The sequence below is a fragment of the Palaemon carinicauda genome, chromosome 22, assembly GCF_036898095.1.
Source record: "Palaemon carinicauda isolate YSFRI2023 chromosome 22, ASM3689809v2, whole genome shotgun sequence".
In the NCBI taxonomy this organism is placed as follows: domain Eukaryota; kingdom Metazoa; phylum Arthropoda; class Malacostraca; order Decapoda; family Palaemonidae; genus Palaemon; species Palaemon carinicauda.
The window spans coordinates 13832401-13852101 of NC_090746.1; the positions used below are offsets into that span (position 1 = coordinate 13832401).

General features: G+C 46.4%; 1 protein-coding gene across 1 annotated transcript in view; it reads right to left on the reverse strand.

Moving 5' to 3' along the window:
* Positions 1-19701, reverse strand: part of LOC137615795 (polyamine-modulated factor 1-like) — a 65328-nt gene that overhangs the window by 18112 nt on the left and 27515 nt on the right. Inside the window, exon 3 of the mRNA XM_068345489.1 lies at positions 507-622. Coding sequence (XP_068201590.1) covers positions 507-622 — 116 coding nt within the window. The remainder of the gene's footprint in view (positions 1-506; positions 623-19701) is intronic.

Below are 19701 nucleotides of genomic sequence, written 5' to 3' on the forward strand. Positions count from 1 at the left end.
TTGCCATTTCAACTCGTGACCTTTAAAGCCTAAAATAAATTAGTGACAAGAGCTGGAAAAGTGATCCAAGATAAAAAACCCGGAGAGCAATGGTAGATTTATCGACAATACTGAGCGTCCCGAGGATGCATGCCCAGTGAAACTACCTTCTTCCATCTAACACCATAGGACAATTAAATGGGTAATAGGAATGTGATGAAAGCGGGGTTTACACGGTCGAATGCGGTTCGACAAACAAAGTGTTTGAAGTGATGTTTGACCACGCAAACGGGGTATTTGGTTGTCGAACAGCTCAAAGAAAGTCTGTTCGTTAGTAGGTTTATGCACTTGTGGCTGACTCCACCTCTTCGAGCTGTTTGACAAGCAGGTTTGACAACCATGTTCGACGAACCATTTAACCGTGTAAAGCCCGCTTTAACAAATGTAGTTAAAGTCCTTGTTTTATTGCACAGGTATCATATTGATTTTCATACTCATAAAAAAACTCATTTTAAAAAGAAGCTTACAGGCTGTTGTTGTGACACTGTTCTCGACCCAATTTGACTTTCATCAACAGTTCTTCAGACTTCTTATGTTCTTGCTCTAGTGTCTCTACCAATCGCTGCTTTTCATAATGCAAAACCTGTAATATAAGATATAAAGTCAATGAATTTTTGAAATCACTAATCTTCTACATAGAAAACAAATTTTTATTTTTAATTTACATTTTCTTAAACATTACAGGTTACGATGATGTCAACTGAAATCAACATCATTGATGCTGAGCAACTTCAAGCAAAAGTAAAATAATTTGGATATGATTAACTCGTCACTTGTTCTTTTATGGTTGTTGCTCTCATCCATTCTTTATGCTTTAAAATATGTAGGTCTGCCTATAAAGAGCTGATTATAGCAGTGCTGCCCTGTTTCCCATGAAGCTAGTCCCCACCAAAAATATTGCCATATCCACTAGATTATCACCCTTTCCAATGGATAATAACTGTAATCTTCATCTTTAGTCCAAATCTTTTACAGAGTACATATACTATGAAGTACAAGTATTGTACTAAGCTTCAAAATAACCTTTTTAAAAATATTTTGCATTTTTCCTAGCTATAAAATGGATTTTGAAGCGAAGCGAAAAATCTATTTTTGGGTGAGAGAGCCATTTCGTCCTGATGGAAGGTTCCTATTGGTAGCTATTTAAGGGATATTTGGCTACACTGATATTCCTAGAGAATTGACCTTTAGGTCTCCAGAATTCTAACTCCTGGCGCGAATATCCTTAAAATTTCACTTAAGGATATCGCATAATATCAGGGGGCGTATATCTTGATACGACACATAGCAATCTTTACCCCGAATAGCGTTTTCGTATCGAGGGGGAAGAGTGGCGAAAATAGAAGGGGAGCCCTTATCAAGGTTACCCTTCCTCCCGCACTACTACGAGTATCCAAGATGGCCCTCATTCCTTGTAGCATTGAGCATGGTGCTACAGATATAGTAGTTTTTGGGAGGGATCTTGCCTATGCCTTTTCTATGGAAAAGGAGGGCGGGTTTCATCAGGACGACATGGCTATCTCACCCAAAAATAGATTTTTCGCTTCGCTTCAAAATCCGTTTTTTGGGCTCAAGCCATGTCGCCCTGATGGAAGTTTACCAGAGAATTACTAGAAAGTACTGTATCTGTGGATTTTTATAGGTGCCTTAACCTTGGGACAAATTTTTCTATGATCATCCGGACCATTGAGACATATGACGTTACCGTTATATGTCATTACCATTAATCATGGACAATGTTAGGGCTTCCTGCCCCCTGCAGGGAAGAGTCATACTAGACAGTAGAAAAGGGGTCTCAAGGTTTGCATATATTGTATGAACAAAAATAAGTATCAACTAGATATACAAAGGTCTCACGGTTTGTATATGTTGTCGGAACAACTAAGTATCAACTATATCCATAGTTTGTAAGCATACAATAATATGAGGTTTACTTAGTTAAATAAATAAGAGAACTCTAGCCATATTTATTGTGCTGATTGCAGGGCAAAATAAGACGCAATTACACTCTAATAGACATTTCTTTCGAATAAATGACCAAATGGCATAACGAGTGTAACATGTTACGGAAATTATACGTACAACGTATACAGAAAATGTTTTTCTCCCTGAGAGGGAAGAAATGATCAGTGCCACTCTGAAATTTGAAAATTTTGATAAAATTTTTTAATATAATTTTCTGTAAATGTTGTATACTATCAACACTGTGTACTATGTACACACGGCACAAGTGTTATCTGTATAATTCCACACCTGAGATTTTGAACAGTCTTAGTGTCACCATGGTGACACCCACTTAAAAGGTATCGCACTGGAAGTGTCAACACCTTTTCACCCTAATTGATAGTCCCAATCAATTCACTGTTCATCGCAGCACTAGATGACAGGTTTTAATAGACTACCTGCCGCCACCACGTAATGCTTCAGTTCGTGCACTTGCTTTGCATAGTGTTTGTAAGACACACTGGATGACTTCCATCCAGTATATGAGCGAAGACGCTCAAAGTCCATATACAGAAAAAAGTTCGGTGATGAAGCAATTTTTCTCGGATCATGACCTGCGGGTGTACTGTCAGGATCCACTCTGCGAATGAAGTAGGTGAGCTTCGCCCTCAGTTGTTTTGGGGATAAGTTTGATCCTGAAGTTTCTCCTTTGAAGAGCTGTCCTCCCCTGAAGTCTGAAGTTCTTCGAAGATAGACCTTTAGACACTAATGGACACGGAAAGACATCTTCCTTCAGAGGCCAGATTCTCCAGGGACCCCATCTTTTAGTGGGTAGCTCGTTCTTGGCGAGAAAGGTTGGATCAGGAAAGAGATTCAGTTCTCCCACATCTGTGAACTAAATGTGGCCCTCATTTCTTGATAGGGCTACTATTTCACTAACTCTAGCCCCTGAGGCTATAGCGAACAGGAAAATAACCTTTTGGGTTAGATCCTTGAGAGAACAATCTTCATTGTTCACAGATGAAGCATAATGTAGGACCTTGTCCAAGGACCATGAAATGGGCTTCGGAGGAGCTGCAGGCCTAAGTCTAGCACATGCCTTTGGGATCTTGTTAAAGATTTCGTTCGTCAAGTTCACTTGAAAGGCGTATAGAAGAGGTCTAGTCAGGGCTGACTTACATGTAATTATCGTGTTGGTGGCTAGACATTGTTCATGGAGGTGGATAAAGAAGGACAGACAGAAGTCTATTTAAATTTCTTTCGGTCCTTTTACTTTAACGAAAGCAACCCACTTTTTCCAAGACAATTCATATTGTCTTCTAGTTGACTTAGACTTGTATTCTTCTAAGAAGTCTATACTGCCTTTTGAGATCCCAAATCTTTTCTTAACCGCTAGGGCAAGAAAATCATGAGATGAAGGTTTTGGGTTCTCTGTGAAGAAGTGAAGACAGTCGACTTCTGAACCCGTTGAGATAGTGCTGGGTTCAGTAGAGGGGCCTGCCTCAGTTTCAGTTCCATCACTAGAGGGAACCAGTTGCTCTTGGGCCACTTGAGGGCCACTAGAGCTGCCGTTCCCTGAAAGGATTTCAGCTCATTTAGGACCTTCAGCAGGAGGTTGGATGGAAGGAACAGGAAAATCCGGGTCCATTCGTTCCAACCGAGGGACATGGCGTCCGTTGTCTCCGCTAGAGGGTCCTCGTATGGGGCTACATATCGAGGTAGTTTCTTGTTGTCGCTCGTTGCGAAGAGGTCGATCTGCAGTTCCGGGACTTGTTCCAAGATGGAGGAGAATGAGTCTGCGTCTAGGGACCATTCTTGACTCTATTGGGTTGAGCCTGGATAGAGCGTCCGCTGTCACTTTGCGGAACCCTTGTAAGTGAACTGCTGATAAAAGCCATCTCTCTAGACAAAGGATGGCTAATATCACATGGTTGATATGGGACGATCTCGAGCCTTGTCGGTTCAGACATCTCATTATCACTTCGCTGTCCAAGATCAGCCTGATGTGGACTGATCTGCGAGGGGAGAGTTTTCCCAACATCAAGAGGACTGCCATGGCCTCCAAAATATTGATGTGAAAGGCCTTGAACAGAGATAACCAAGTCCCTTGGACTTTCCTTTGAAGGGAGAGAACTTCCCATCCTTCCGTCGAGGCATCCGTGCGGATGGTCACCAACGGCAGAGGTGGTTGCAAGGGCTCGGTCCTCGTTAGGCTCTTGGTCTTCGACCACGGCTTGAGAAGTGATCGTAGTAAGGACGGTATTGGTCATTTTAGATCTCTTCGAGCGTTTGATGCGCATCTTCTCCAGACTCCTGACGCATATTTCAGCTGTGCTCTTAGCACTGGGTCTGTTACAGGTGCGAACTGAAAAGAGCCCAGTTATCTTTCCTGTTGGCGTCTTGAGATCCTGTTGGATTTCAGTAGTCTCTTGACAGATCCTGCGATCTCCCTCCTCTTCCCTGAGGGAATGGAGAGGTGGTGTGACCTCAGGTTCTAATGGATTTCCAGCCATTGAAACCCTTGAGCTGGAGAGAGTCGAGACTTTTTGAGGTTGATCTTGCATCCCAGATGTCTCAGGGATTGGATCACTTCTTTGGATGCTTGCAGACAAGGCGTTTTGGATGCTACCCACACCAGCTAGTCGTCCAGGTACGCTGCTACTTGAACGCCTTCTAGGCGTAGTTGTTGCATGACTGCGTCTGCAAGTTTCGTGAAGATCCTTGGGGCTATATCTAGTCCGAAGGGTATGGTTCTGAGAACATACTTTATCTTCTGTAACTGGAATCCTAGGTAGGAGGAGAGGGGGCGACTGACTAGAATGTGCCAATAGGCATCTTCCAGGTCTATCGTGACTGTGAACGCCCCTTTGGATAACAGGGTCCTTATGTGTTGAAGGATTAACATCCTGAACTTGCTGTTTTCTATGAACTTGTTGAGTGGCGAAAAGTCCAGAATGACTCTGAGTTTGTCTGAGTCCTTCTTGGGAACACAAAACAGCCTTCCCTGGAATTTGATGGACTTTGCTTTCCTTATAACCCGTTTGCTCAAGAGCTCTAGGGTATATTCTTCTAATTAGGGGGTGGAGTGTTAGAAGAATTGAGGAAATGATGGTGGAGACTTGTTCCGTTTCCATCCTAGTCCAATCTTGATTAGGCCGTGGACCCAAGGATCGAAGGTCCAACGATCCTGAAAATGTTGGAGCCTCCCTCCAACCGGAAGTATCTGCTTGCTTCGATTGTCTGGAGGGTTTACCTCCTCGACCGCGTCCTCCCCTACCTCTTGAGGGATGTCTAGAGGAGCCCCATCTGGATTCTTTACCTTTCGGCTGAAAGGTAGTGGTTTGCCTCTCAAACCCGGGGTTGAATGCTGGTGACTGGGCAACCAGCTGTTGAGGCACCACTTGGAAGGTGGTCTGTGTTTGGGCCACCACTTGGGGCACCTTGGTCATGGTGACTGTGGGATATTGTTGAGCAGGCCGAGAGGGAAGTCTAAGCTTCTTCGTCTTCCTTTTAGGTTGGGGACCCGCATCCGGGGAAGACTTCCTCTTTTAAGAGATGCCCCACTTCTGGGGAAGGTTCCTATTCTCCGTGGCGGCTTTCTCAACTACCTCTTTGACTACTTCGTTCGGGAAGAGGTCTTTACCCCAGATGTTAGAAGATATCAGCTTCCTGGGTTCGCGTTTCACTGTTGCAGTAGCGAACACCAACTCTCTTCAGGGTCTCCTAGCATTCATGAAAGCATATAGGTCCTTTACTAGGGTGGCCATATGCATTTTGGCCAGGACCATGAGCATGTCCGGGGTACTTCTTTGGCTTGCACACATCTCTATGCAGTTTTGTAGGATTAAGGATGCAGCAAGTCTCTCTTTCGTCCCTTGTTCCTTGCGCAAGAGAAAGTCAGAGAGTTTAGGGAGATTCTCGCTAAGCTGTCGTCCAGCGAGGTCTGCTTCCAGTTTCCCTACTGAGAAGGTTAGGTGGATTTCCTTCCATTCCTTCTCTTCCATGGGCAAGGCTAACGACAGAGGCTTGCACTCCTCTAGTGCAGGGCATGGTTTGCCTGCCTCCACTGCCTTGGCGACAGTTTTAAATGCCTTCGACGTAAAGGGGAAGGCTATTGAAGCAGGAGCAAGAAAGGTAGGTTGTTTCTTGCTCAAGTCGGACACTTTCGAATTAGAATAGCCCGCCTTTTTCAGGCTACTCAACAAGAGAGCCTGTGCCTTATTGTGGTCGAAAACCATGACCTCCTTCGGTTCCATCTCCTCTTTTGGCGTTGGTTCGTGTTCCAGTCGAATGAAGCAATCAGGGTAAGCGTTAAAGCTTGGCCAAAACTGGATGTCGTCTAAGGGGACGGCTCCCATCTTCTCCGAGATGTGGAGTTTGCCGTTAGTAATCGGCATAAATTCCACATACCTCCAGGGATCGGTTTTGGAGCAGGTTGGGAGGTCTTGGACTCTGGGTCGCTTGTATGACCCTCGGAAGGCGGTAAGTGGAGCTTCACGGAGTTCTCTCTCAAGTCTCCCTTCCCTTGCTTCGCCTTGCTTGCGAATGTTCTCCATTAAGGCCGTAAGATGGGCCAGTGCCTGGCTCATGCTGTCCAATGGAGGGGTAAAAGCTGAAGATGTCGAGGGTAACGGCTCCGGTGCCGGCACAGACGGAAGGAACTCCGACTCGACATCATCATCTTCTTCCGGAGGAAGAGTAGACTCCTCCTCGGGATCATCCTTTAGTAGATCCTTTTCAGTGTCCGTAGACACTTCCGACATCCTTTCCTCTTGGTGGATGTCCATGCTTTGCAACGCCTCACTGACATCCGTCTCGATGGCAATCTGGACGCAGGGAGGTCCGGGTCTTGCTTGGGGCACGACAATTTCACTACCCGCTTTCGGGAACAGCAAGCTACGCATCCTATCATTAGGTAAGTATGGTCCCGGAGAGTTCTTCTGGAACCCTCGTACCCACTTGCGCAGCTTTTCTCATGCCGCATCCCTCGACTCCGTTGACTTGGGGTCGTCGAAACCTTCGGTCACCAAGGTCCGGCAGATATTGCAGACTTGGGGGTCCCAGTACTGCAGGGTTTCGGTAATGATGGTGCAGGGTGCATGAGACCTGCACACTTTGTAACTAAAAGTTCCTACTCCTAAAGCTGCAGAAGATCGCATCGCATTTTATCTGGGGTTCCTCCTGTAAAGAAAGGAAAATTAATTGAGTAGGCGGTTGTTTATCACACATGATAAATAGATTATGCAAAATACTAATATTAATATTTTAACCATCATAGCTTCAGATAGTAAGCTAGAAGGAAATTAGGAAAGACACATACTTGTGTACCCTTTCCAGTCAATTGCTATGACCTCCCCTCAATATTAAGCTTATAGAGTTTCCTTGATCAGAGCAAACTCAAAAGAGAAGAGTTCTAACCTCTAGGGATAGAAAAAGTGTATACTACCACTGACCCTTCTTAAATTATTCAATATTGTGGGGTAAGTTACTAACTGATTTCTAATCAGAGTATTGAAGGAATTCTATTCTTTCAATATAAGATTGGTCTCAGCAATAGACTGTGCAAGGATACACAAGGTATGTTGGAAAATAAATACTGTATAATATATACTATAGTTTTCTGTCTGCAGTATATACTATACTGCAAATATACTGGCTACTGTATAATCATATACGGTAGGGCTAGCACCCGGTGGCACAGTCCGGCCGTGGGTAGTACCTGACGGTACTGGCCCAGCCGGCATGCCGCCGACTGAGTAAGTATCTGACGGCACCGGTCCAGCCGACATGGTGCCGGCTGGGTTAGTACCTGGCGGCACTAGCTGACAGAGAGAAAGAAAGCATGAAGTGAAGGGCTGCCTTATTAAAATGTATATTTACAATAAATAAGGGTGTAAGTATATAACCTTACTGCCTTCCTCTATAATGAGGGTTCAAATGGAAGGGGAGAATGCATCATTCAAGCTTCCATCCAGCCACAAGATCCGTTGCCGGCATTGCCGGCTTCAGGAATGTGAACGGCAGTCCAAGAGAGGACTGAAGAACACTCAACAGCGGAGGGGTCTCCCACCGGCAGACGGCACAGCCTTTCCTGGAGCCTTGTGTCCATAAGGGAAAGACTGAGTGACTATACAGCTGCTTATGTAGGAGCCTGGCCGGCACCACAATCTGCCCGCTAAGCAGCGAGATTGCAGGACAAGGGCCACAGGATTGCGATAGCTAAGTCATCGCTAAAGGACAGAGAGGGGAAGGGAAAAGGGTCCTGTATCAAGTGTAGAAATAGGCAGCAGGATTGCCGCCACTTCCACACAAGAGTGAAACATTGTTTCATTATTGGCGCCATCCTAGGCGGCAGAAGAATATCTATTCTTCAGCCTAGGGTCTGCCGAAACGGGACTAGTTTTCTAGACCGCAGGGGAGAAAGTGGTGGCATCATACCACCACTTCAAGTGCGGCCTAGGGAGGCTTAGCCTCCTATGCCGGCAGCATTAAGCCGGCAGGGGAGTGACTACTCACCCTGCCGCTCGGCTGCCAGCATAAAGACTGAATACTCTGAGGTTCTGTCGAAAACCCAAGCCGGCATACTCGCCGGCAAGGGTGGGAGACAGAAAACACTAGCCTAGTCAAGCCTGAGTGAACTATTCTATGGCAAGTCTAAGATAGGGTTGTCGCCTATGGCGGCACTCAGAGGGAAGAAGAGATTACCCTTAAATCTCCACAGGAGACGAGTATCAAGTTATATAAGTAATTCTAGGAGATATTCTATCTCCTGTTGAACTGATAAAACGATACACGAGGATAACCGGGGATAATGAAAGTATACTAAAGTGCATAGGCTAGGTAGCCTAGCGCAGGGTGAGATCTCGGTTACCTAAATCACCGAAACTCTAATGTATAAGATCTACATAAGGAAGGGGAAATTTGTATGCATAATACATCTTTACTAGTATAATTGTGCCTAAATAGCTTTCATAATTTATTAATGCTATTACCACTGGGAATGTCCTTCTGCTAACTAAATAACACATGAATAACGAACGACAGTGCCCATGGCGCCTCCAGAGACTGGCCAAGCTCCAAAACACATTAAATTAAGCTAATTTCACTGTGAAGCAGGAGCTCAAAATTATACACTTTAAAGACTAAATACTTAACTTTCCAGAGGCAGAAGCAGCTGGAGATTGCATATTAAATCCTCTCAATAACGATAAAAAACGTTAGATAACAGGGAAAACCACTGTACACAATCGCTACTAAAATAGGAATGAGCGCTATCTTGGATACTCGTAATAGTACGGGAGGAAGGGTAACCTTGATAACAGCTCCCCTTCTATTTTCGCCACTCTTCCCCCTCGAAACAAAAACGCTATTCGGGGTGAAGATTGCTATGTGTCGTATCAAGAAATACGTCCCCTGATATTATGCGATATCCTTAAGTGAAATTTTAAGGATATTCGTGCCAGGAGTTAGAATTCTGGAGACCTAAAGGTCAATTCTCTAGGAATATCACTGTAGCCAAATATTCCTTAGAAAGCTACCAATAGGAACCTTCCATCAGGATGACATGGCTTGAGCCCAAAAAAACCAGAATCCTTTAAAACATGAAACAACATGGGTGTGAGCTGGAATGGCATTGAACGATCAACAAGGTAGTTTGTAAGAAGACAATAGTTTTGAGGGGGAAGCCCACCCACATGCCTGTCAACCCCAAGCCAATTTTGACCTTAGGTCCAAGACTGAGAGGGGTGAATAAGGTAAGAAGTATAATCTCAGGGACTCACGTATGTATAGTCAGGAAAAATACAAATAACTTTTAATATGATGGTTTGGACACATCAAAAGAATGGAAGAAGAATGATATTCAAGGAAATTCTTGGAATGGAGACTCTAAGGCAGAAGACCAGTTGGTAGGCCGAAGATGAGGTGAATGGAAAATATTGTGAGAAGAGTGAGAAGGAGAGGTATGAATTTTCATGAGATTGAAGAAGAGAAGTCGTACGAAGATCGTCAGCGGTGGAGACAGTTTCTGAAGCAGGGCGACTAAGAGGCGCCTGGTGAGAAAGTTGAGTAAGGCACTGAGATTTTTCAAGTAATATGTTATTTTCATTAGTAAAATAAATTTTTGAATATACTTACCCGATGATCATGTAGCTGTCAACTCCGTTGCCCGACAGAAATCTAAGGTCGGGATACGCCAGCGATCGCTATACAGGTGGGGGTGTACACAACAGCGCCATCTGTGAGCAGGTACTCAAGTACTTCTGTCAACAAGAACTCAATTTTCTCCTCGGTCCACTGGTTCTCTATGGGGAGGAAGGGCGGGTCCTTAAATTCATGATCATCGGGTAAGTATATTCAAAAATTTATTTTACTAATGAAAATAACATTTTTCAATATTAATCTTACCCGATGATCATGTAGCTGATTCACACCCAGGGTGGTGGGTGGAGACCAGCATACATGTTAACATTAGAAGCTAAGTATCCCGTATTTCATTTTATCAGTTATTCAAAATAACAAACATAAAATAAATAAGTACCTGGTAAGGAAGTCGACTTGAACCATTACTCTGCCTTTTTTAAGTACGTCTTCCTTACTGAGCCTAGCGGTCCTCTTAGGATGCTGAACGACTCCTAGGTGCCGAAGTATGAAGGGCTGCAACCCATACTAAAGGACCTCATCACAACCTCTAATCTAGGCGCTTCTCAAGAAAGAATTTGACCACCCGCCAAATCAACCAGGATGCGGAAGACTTCTTAGCCTTCCGTACAACCCAAAAACAACAATAAAAAGTATTTCAAGAGAAAGATTAAAAAAGGTTATGGGATTATGGGAATGTAGTGGCTGAGCCCTCACCTACTACTGCACTCGCTGCTACGAATGGTCCCAGGGTGTAGCAGTTCTCGTAAAGAGACTGGACATCTTTGAGATAGAATGATGCGAACACTGACTTGCTTCTCCAATAGGTTGCATCCATAACACTCTGCAGAGAACGGTTCTGTTTGAAGGCCACTGAAGTAGCGACAGCTCTTACTTCATGCGTCCTTACCTTCAGCAAAGCAAGGTCTTCTTCCTTCAGATGAGAATGTGCCTCTCTAATCAGAAGCCTGATGTAGTAAGAAACTGCGTTCTTAGACATCGGTAGAGCAGGCTTCTTGATAGAACACCATAAAGCTTCTGATTGTCCTCGTAATGGCTTTGTCCGTCTTAAATAGTACTTAAGAGCTCTTACTGGGCAAAGTACTCTCTCTAGTTCGTTCCCCACCAAGTTGGACAGGCTTGGGATCTCGAACGACTTGGGCCAAGGACGGGAAGGAAGCTCGTTTTTAGCCAAAAAACCGAGCTGCAAGGAACATGTAGCCGTTTCAGATGTAAAACCTATGTTCCTGCTGAAGGCGTGGATCTCACTGACTCTTTTAGCTGTTGCTAAGCAAACGAGGAAAAGAGTCTTTAATGTGAGATCCTTAAAAGAGGCTGATTGAAGCGGTTCGAATCTTGATGACATCAGGAACCTTAAAACCACGTCTAGGTTCCAGCCTGGAGTGGACAACCGACGTTCCTTTGAGGTCTCAAAAGACCTAAGAAGGTCCTGTAGATCTTTGTTGGTGGAAAGATCCAAGCCTCTGTGGCGGAAGACCGCTGCCAACATACTCCTGTAACCCTTGATCGTAGGAGCTGAGAGGGATCTTACATTCCTGAGATGTAACAGAAAGTCAGCTATCTGTGTTACAGAGGTACTGGTTGAGGAAACTGCATTCGCCTTGCACCAGCTTCGGAAGACTTCCCATTTTGACTGATAGACTCTGAGAGTGGATGTCCTCCTTGCTCTGGCAATCGCTCTGGCTGCCTCCTTCGAAAAGCCTCTAGCTCTTGAGAGTCTTTCGATAGTCTGAAGGCAGTCAGACGAAGAGCGTGGAGGCTTGGGTGTACCTTCTTTACGTGAGGCTGACGCAGAAGGTCCACTCTTAGAGGAAGAGTCCTGGGAACGTCCACTAGCCATTGCAGTACCTCGGTGAACCATTCTCTCGCAGGCCAGAGGGGAGCAACCAACGTCAACCGTGTCCCTTCGTGGGAAGCGAACTTCTGAAGTACCCTGTTGACAATCTTGAACGGAGGGAACGCATACAGGTCTAGATGGGACCAATCCAGCAGAAAGGCATCCACGTGAACTGCTGCTGGGTCTGGAATCGGAGAACAATACATCGGGAGCCTCTTGGTCATCGAGGTAGCGAATAGATCTATGGTGGGCTGACCCCACAGGGCCCATAGTCTGCTGCAAACATTCTTGTGAAGGGTCCACTCTGTGGGGATGACCTGACCCTTCCGGCTGAGGCGATCTGCCATGACATTCATGTCGCCCTGAATGAACCTCGTTACCAGCGAAAGCTTTCGATCTTTTGACCAAATGAGGAGGTCCCTTGCGATCTCGAACAACTTTCTCGAATGAGTCCCTCCTTGCTTGGAGATGTAAGCCAAGGCTGTGGTGTTGTCGGAGTTCACCTCCACCACCTTGCTTAGCTGGAGGGACTTGAAGTTTATCAAGGCCAGATGAACTGCCAAAAGCTCCTTGCAATTGATGATAAGTGTCCTTTGCTCCTGATTCCACGTGCCCGAGCATTCCTGTCCGTCCAGTGTCGCACCCCAGCCCGTGTCCGATGCGTCCGAGAAGAGACGGTGGTCGGGGGTCTGAACAGCCAATGGTAGACCTTCCTTGAGAAGAATGCTGTTCTTCCACCACGTCAGTGTAGACCTCATCTCTTCGGAAACAGGCACTGAGACCGCCTCTAGCGTCATGTCCTTTCTCCAGTGAGCAGCTAGATGATACTGGAGGGGGCGGAGGTGGAGTCTCCCTAACTCGATGAACTGGGCCAGCGATGAAAGTGTCCCTGTTAGACTCATCCACTGCCTGACTGAACATCGGTTCCTTCTCAGCATGCTCTGGATGCATTCTAGGGCTTGATTGATCCTTGGGGCCGACGGAAAAGCCCGAAAAGCTCGACTCTGAATCTCCATACCTTGATAGACAATGGTCTGGGATGGGACGAGTTGGGACTTCTCTATATTGACCAGGAGGCCCAATTCCTTGGTCAGATCCATAGTCCATCTGAGGTTCTCCAGACAGCGATGACTTGACGGAGCTCTTAAAAGCCAGTCGTCCAAAAAGAGGGAGGCTCTGATGTCTGCCAAGTGAAGGAATTTGGCAATATTCCTCATCAGTTTGGTAAACACAAGAGGTGCCGTGCTTAGGCCAAAGCACAGGGCTTGGAATTGGTACACGACCTTTCCAAAGACGAACCTTAGGAAAGGTTGGGAGTCTGGATGGATGGGGACGTGAAAGTACGCGTCTTTCAGGTCTAACGAGACCATCCAGTCCTCCTTCCTGACCGCTGCTAGGACCGACTTCGTCGTCTCCATCGTGAACGTCTGCTTGGTGACAAAAGCATTGAGAGCACTGACGTCCAGCACCGGTCTCCAACCTCCTGTCTTCTTCGCTACCAGGAAGAGACGGTTGTAGAAGCCCGGGGATTGATGGTCCCGGACTATGACTACCGCTCCCTTTTGTAGCAAGAGCGACACCTCTTGTTGCAACGCTAGCCTCTTGTCCTTCTCCTTGTAGTTGGGAGAGAGGTTGATGGGAGATGTAGCTAGAGGGGGACTGCGGCAGAACGGAATTCTGTACCCCTCCTTTAGCCACTTCACAGACTGAGCGTCTGCACCTCTGTTCTCCCAAGCTCGCCAGAAGAACTTGAGCCTGGCTCCCACTGCTGTCTGGAGAGGAAGGCAGTCAGATCCTGCCTTTTGCGGACTTGGAACCCTTCTTGGATTTGCCACGGTGACTGTCGGCACGGGTACCTCCTCTGCTGGAGGTTCTGCCACGAAAGGGCGGGATGAACCTAGTAGCTGGTGTGTCTACTGCTGCAGGACGGAAAGGTCTAGGCACGGAAGGTAAAGCTTTAGCCTTACGTGCGGAAGAAGCCATCAGATCATGGGTATCCTTCTGGATCAGTGAGGCAGCCATCCCCTTGATCAGCTCCTCCGGAAACAGACACTTGGAGAGAGGAGCAAACAACAACTCCGACTTCTGGCAAGGAGTGATACCAGACGACAAGAAGGAGCAAAGATGTTCTCTCTTCTTAAGCACTCCCGACGTGTACGAAGCCGCAAGTTCACCAGACCCATCCCGAATGGCTTTGTCCATGCAAGACATGATCAGCATGGCAGAGTCCTTATCCGAAGGGGAAGTCTTTCTGCTTAACGCTCCCAAACACCAATCGAGGAAGTTGAAGATCTCAAAAGCACGAAAGACTCCCTTCAAAAGATGATCCATGTCAGAAAAGGACCAGCAAATCTTCGATCGTCTCATAGCCAGCCTGCGGGGAGAGTCAACCAGACTTGAAAAGTCGCCCTGGGCAGAGGCAGGAACCCCCAAGCCGGGTTGCTCTCCCGTGGCATACCAGACGCTAGATTTGGAAGCAAGCTTGGTAGGCGGAAAGATGAAAGCAGTCTTTCCCAGTTGCTTCTTGGACTGCAACCACTCTCCCATAACCCTCAAAGCTCTCTTGGATGAGCGTGCGAGGACAAGCTTGGTGAAGGCAGGAGCAGCAGACTGCATGCCCAGAGCAAACTCGGAGGGAGGAGAGCGAGGGGTTGCAGACACAAACTGTTCTGGATACAAGTCCCTGAACAAGGCAAGGACTTTACGAAAGTCTAAGGAGGGAGGCGTAGACTTGGGCTCTTCTAAGTCTGAGTGCGGTTCATCCAAATGTGCATCTTCGTCATCCGAAACTCCATCATCCGAAAGCTGAGTAGGAAGTGGCAACTGAACGGCTGAATCCAGCAGCACGGGTGCATGCGTAGCTGCTGCGGATCCAACATCATGCCGCTGCTGGTCAGTCTGCGAGCTGGCAACAACAAAAGCAGAGTGCTGGAGCGTGGGAGGGACTGCCGTGGGTTGCGGAGCATGCCGTATGGGATGCGGAGCATGCCGCATAGAGTCAGAACCCGGCAGCTCTCAGCACCTTCCCACTGCTGATGCGGTAGCTCACGCATGTCAACGGATGGAGCAAGAACATGCGTCTGGCAGGGTGGACTGCGCATCGGTGGTGGAGCTCTCACAGGTGGAGTGTGGGAGCAGGCAGCCGCAGTATCTGCTGAGCGCACAACCGCGGCAGGTTGTAGGCTAACAGGGGCAGTGTCAACCTTCTCAGCATGATACTCTTGCATGAACGCTGCAAGCGGAGACTGCATAGTCTGCAGCATGGACCACTTAGGGTCTACCGTGGTTGGAGCAGCAACAGACGGAGCAGTAGCCTGTTGTGGAACCACTCTACCTCTCTTGGGAGGTGTGCAGTCTTCGGAAGACTGCGGCGAGTCCGAACTGACCCAGTGGCTACACCTGGGCCGTTGGACTCGCTCGGAAGGGACCTTACGCTTGAGAGGTCGTGAGACCTTGGTCCATCGTTTCCTCCTTGAAACTTCTTCCACAGACGAGGGATGATAGGGCTCATTCGTCTGTATGTGGATGGGACGATCTCTAAGAGAAACGTCCGCAACCACTGAGGGTACATCCGTACGCTGATCAAGGCCTGCCAAACCCTTTGGTCCTTCGACATAGCTTCTCCCCTGGGCTTGGGAGCTTGCAAGAGGTCCCGGACTGGGAGGACGACTGGCACGAACAGATGTACCCTCATGCGCAACACTGACACTGACACTTTTCACCTCACTAGCACTGACACTTTTCACCTCACTAGCACTAACACTTCCCACTGCACTTTTCGCTTTCAGCTCTTTGACATCTGCCAAAAGCTGATTACGGTCATTAGCCAATGACTCCACTCTGTCACCAAGAGCCTGAATGGCACGCATCATATCCGCCATGGATGGCTGAGCACTAGTAGCAGGGTCGGGAGTCACCACTACAGGGGAAGGAAAAGGTTGAGGGGCATGGGGAGAGGAAAAATCAACAGAGCGAGAAGAACTCCTCCTGATCCTATCCTTCTCTAGCCTACGTGCATTTTTAAGGAATTCGTTAAAATCGAATTCCGAAAGCCCAGCGCATTCCTCACACCGATCTTCCAATTGACAGGATTTACCCTTACAATTGGAACAAACGGTGTGAGGATCTATGGAGGCCTTCGGAAGACGCCTAGTACAAGCCCTAACACTACACTGCCTGTACTTAGGGACTTGAGAATGGTCAGACATCTTGAATTGTAGAAATGGTCAAGGGGGGATTCCAAAAACTAGCAAAGTTCGTTAACAATTAATCCAAATTAATTCCAAAAGCTTGCTAAGCTAATGATAAAGCTTCCTGAATAGCGAAGGCTAAAATCTAGAGCGAATACATCACCAAAATCGTGAGAAACAACTCCAGAATCAACAGCGTATCCAAATAGGTCTTGCCGGTGGCACGACAGAGGAAAAATTGAGTTCTTGTTGACAAGAAGTACTTGAGTACCTGCTCACAGATGGCGCTGTTGTGTACACCCCCACCTGTATAGCGATCGCTGGCGTATCCCGACCTTAGATTTCTGTCGGGCAACGGAGTTGACAGCTACATGATCATCGGGTAAGATTAATATTGAAAATTGTATTTTTCCTACTTATACAAAGCTGAGTCTTCTAATAAGAGCATTGCATGGCTTCGCAAAGTTAGAATGGAATTTAACAAGGCACCTATAATTACCTAAGAGGCAGCATGGTAAGTCAGCACGACGCTTAAATTTGACCTCAGGCCTGGGACTTGCAATGTGGTCAAACAGGAAATATAACCTGTAGGACTTGGGTTTATATACAGAAGTTGGAAAAAGGCTTTTTCCTCGAAAAGCTACTCCTTAAGTCAATGTTTTAACACCCCTAGTAAACTACAACAGTGCAGTATAGATGGCTTTGTTTGGCAAGAAACATGGTCCAAACTTCAGATTAAGAAGTCAAAGCAAATCAATAAATTCTTGATCTCACTTAATCAGTAAGATGGTGGGGGGAAATATATGAACCTCAGGTGACTATATAAATAATCAATTTTATTATAAAAATTCTACTTATTGCTATGAAATGCACCTCACAGTCATATCACTGCATCCCACATTTAGCATGAGAAGAGTAAAAGAAGGAAAGAGACAAACCAAATAGTGATAACTATTAAAAAATGATATTTTAATTATAAAATAAATTTTTGAATATACTTACCCGGTGAATATATAATAGCTGCAACTCTGTTGCTCGACAGACACATACAATAAAAAACTCGCCAGCGATCGCTATACAGGTTGCGGGTGTGCCCACCAGCGCCAACTGTCGGCCAGATACCACTCTCGATGTAAACAAAGACTCAATTTCTTCTCATCCCACTGCGTCTCTATTGGGGAGGAAGGGAGGGTCGTTTAATTTATATATTCACCGGGTAAGTATATTCAAAAATTTATTTTATAATTAAAATATCATTTTTAAATATTTAACTTAGCCGGTGAATATATAATAGCTGATTCACACCCAAGGAGGTGGGTAGAGACCAGAGTTAAAAATGTTTACATCGTATAAGCTAAGAGTTTTTTATTTCATTTTGGCAGTTATCAATATAACAAAACCAAAATAAATAGGTACCTGGTAAGGAAGTCGACTTAGACGATTACTCTGCCTTGTAAGTACGTCTTCCTTACGGAGCCCAGCGATCCTCTTAGGATGCTGACAGACCCCCAGGAGCTGAAGTATCAAGGGCTGCAACCCATACAACAGGACCTCATCAAACCCCTAATCTGGGCGCTCTCAAGAAATGACTTTGACCACCCGCCAAATCAACCAGGATGCGAAAGGCTTCTTAGCCTTACGGACAACCCATAAAAAACAACATTAAAACATTTCAAGAGACAGATTAAAAGGGTATGGAATTAGGGAATTGTAGTGGTTGAGCCCTCACCCACTACTGCACTCGCTGCTACGAATGGTCCCAGTGTGTAGCAGTTCTCGTAAAGAGACTGGACATCTTTCAAGTAAAATGACGCGAACACTGACTTGCTTCTCCAGTAGGTTGCGTCCATGATACTTTGCAGAGATCTATTTTGCTTAAAGGCCACGGAAGTTGCTACAGCTCTAACCTCGTGCGTCTTAACCTTAAGCAAAGATCGGTCTTCCTCACTCAAGTGTGAATGAGCTTCTCGTATTAACAATCTGATAAAATATGACAAAGCATTCTTTGACATAGGCAAGGATGGTTTCTTAACCGAACACCATAACGTTTCAGATTGGCCTCGTAAAGGTTTAGTACGAGCTAAGTAGAACTTAAGAGCTCTAACAGGGCATAAGACTCTTTCTAGTTCATTGCCTACGATCTCCGATAAGCTAGGAATATCGAAAGATTTAGGCCAAGGACGAGAAGGTAGCTCATTTTTGGCTAGGAAACCAAGTTGCAGAGAACAAGTAGCTTTTTCTGACGAAAACCCGATGTTCTTGCTGAAGGCATGAAGCTCACTGACTCTTTTAGCCGAGGCTAAGCATACCAGGAAAAGAGTCTTAAGAGTGAAATCTTTCAGGGAGGCTGACTGTAAAGGCTCAAACCTGTCTGACATGAGGAATCTTAGGACCACGTCTAAATTCCACCCAGGAGTAGCCAAACGACGCTCCTTAGAGGTCTCGAAAGACTTAAGGAGGTCTTGCAGATCTTTATTGTTGGAAAGATCTAAGCCTCTATGCCGGAAGACCGAGGCCAACATGCTTCTGTAGCCCTTGATAGTAGGAGCTGAAAGGGATCGTACTTTTCTCAGGTATAAGAGAAAATCAGCTATTTAGGCTACAGAGGTACTGGTCGAGGATACGGAAACTGACTTGCACCAGTCTCGGAAGACTTCCCACTTCGATTGGTAGACTCTAATGGTAGACGCTCTCCTTGCTCTAGCAATCGCACTGGCTGCCTCCTTCGAAAAGCCTCTAGCTCTCGAGAGTCTTTCGATAGTCTGAAGGCAGTCAGACGAAGAGCGTGGAGGCTTTGGTGTACCTTCCTTACGTGTGGTTGACGTAGAAGGTCTACTCTTAGAGGAAGACTTCTGGGAACGTCTACTAGCCATCGAAGTACCTCGGTGAACCATTCTCTCGCGGGCCAGAGGGGAGCAACTAACGTCAACCTTGTCCCTTCGTGAGAGGCGAATTTCTGCAGTACCTTGTTGACAATCTTGAATGGTGGGAATGCGTAAAGATCTAGATGTGACCAATCTAGGAGGAAGGCATCTATATGTATTGCTGCTGGGTCCGGGACTGGAGAGCAATAGATTGGAAGCCTCTTGGTCAGCGAGGTTGCAAAGAGATCTATGGTGGGTTGACCCCAAGTCGTCCAAAGTCTCTTGCACACATCCTTGTGGAGGGTCCATTCGGTTGGAATTACTTGACCTTTCCGACTGAGACAATCTGCTAGGACGTTCAAGTCGCCCTGGATGAACCTCGTTACCAGGGAGATGCCTCGATCTTTTGACCAGATGAGCAGGTCCCTTGCGATCTCGTACAAAGTCAGTGAGTGGGTACCTCCCTGTTAGGAAATGTACGCCAAGGCCGTGGTGTTGTCCGAGTTTACCTCCACCACCTTGCCTCGAAGGAGATTCTCGAAGCTTATCAAGGCCAGAAGAACCGCCAAAAGCTCCTTGCTGTTGATATGCATGCTCCTCTGACTCGAGTTCCACAGACCTGAGCATTCCCGACCGTCCAGCGTCGCGCCCCAGCCCAAGTCCGATG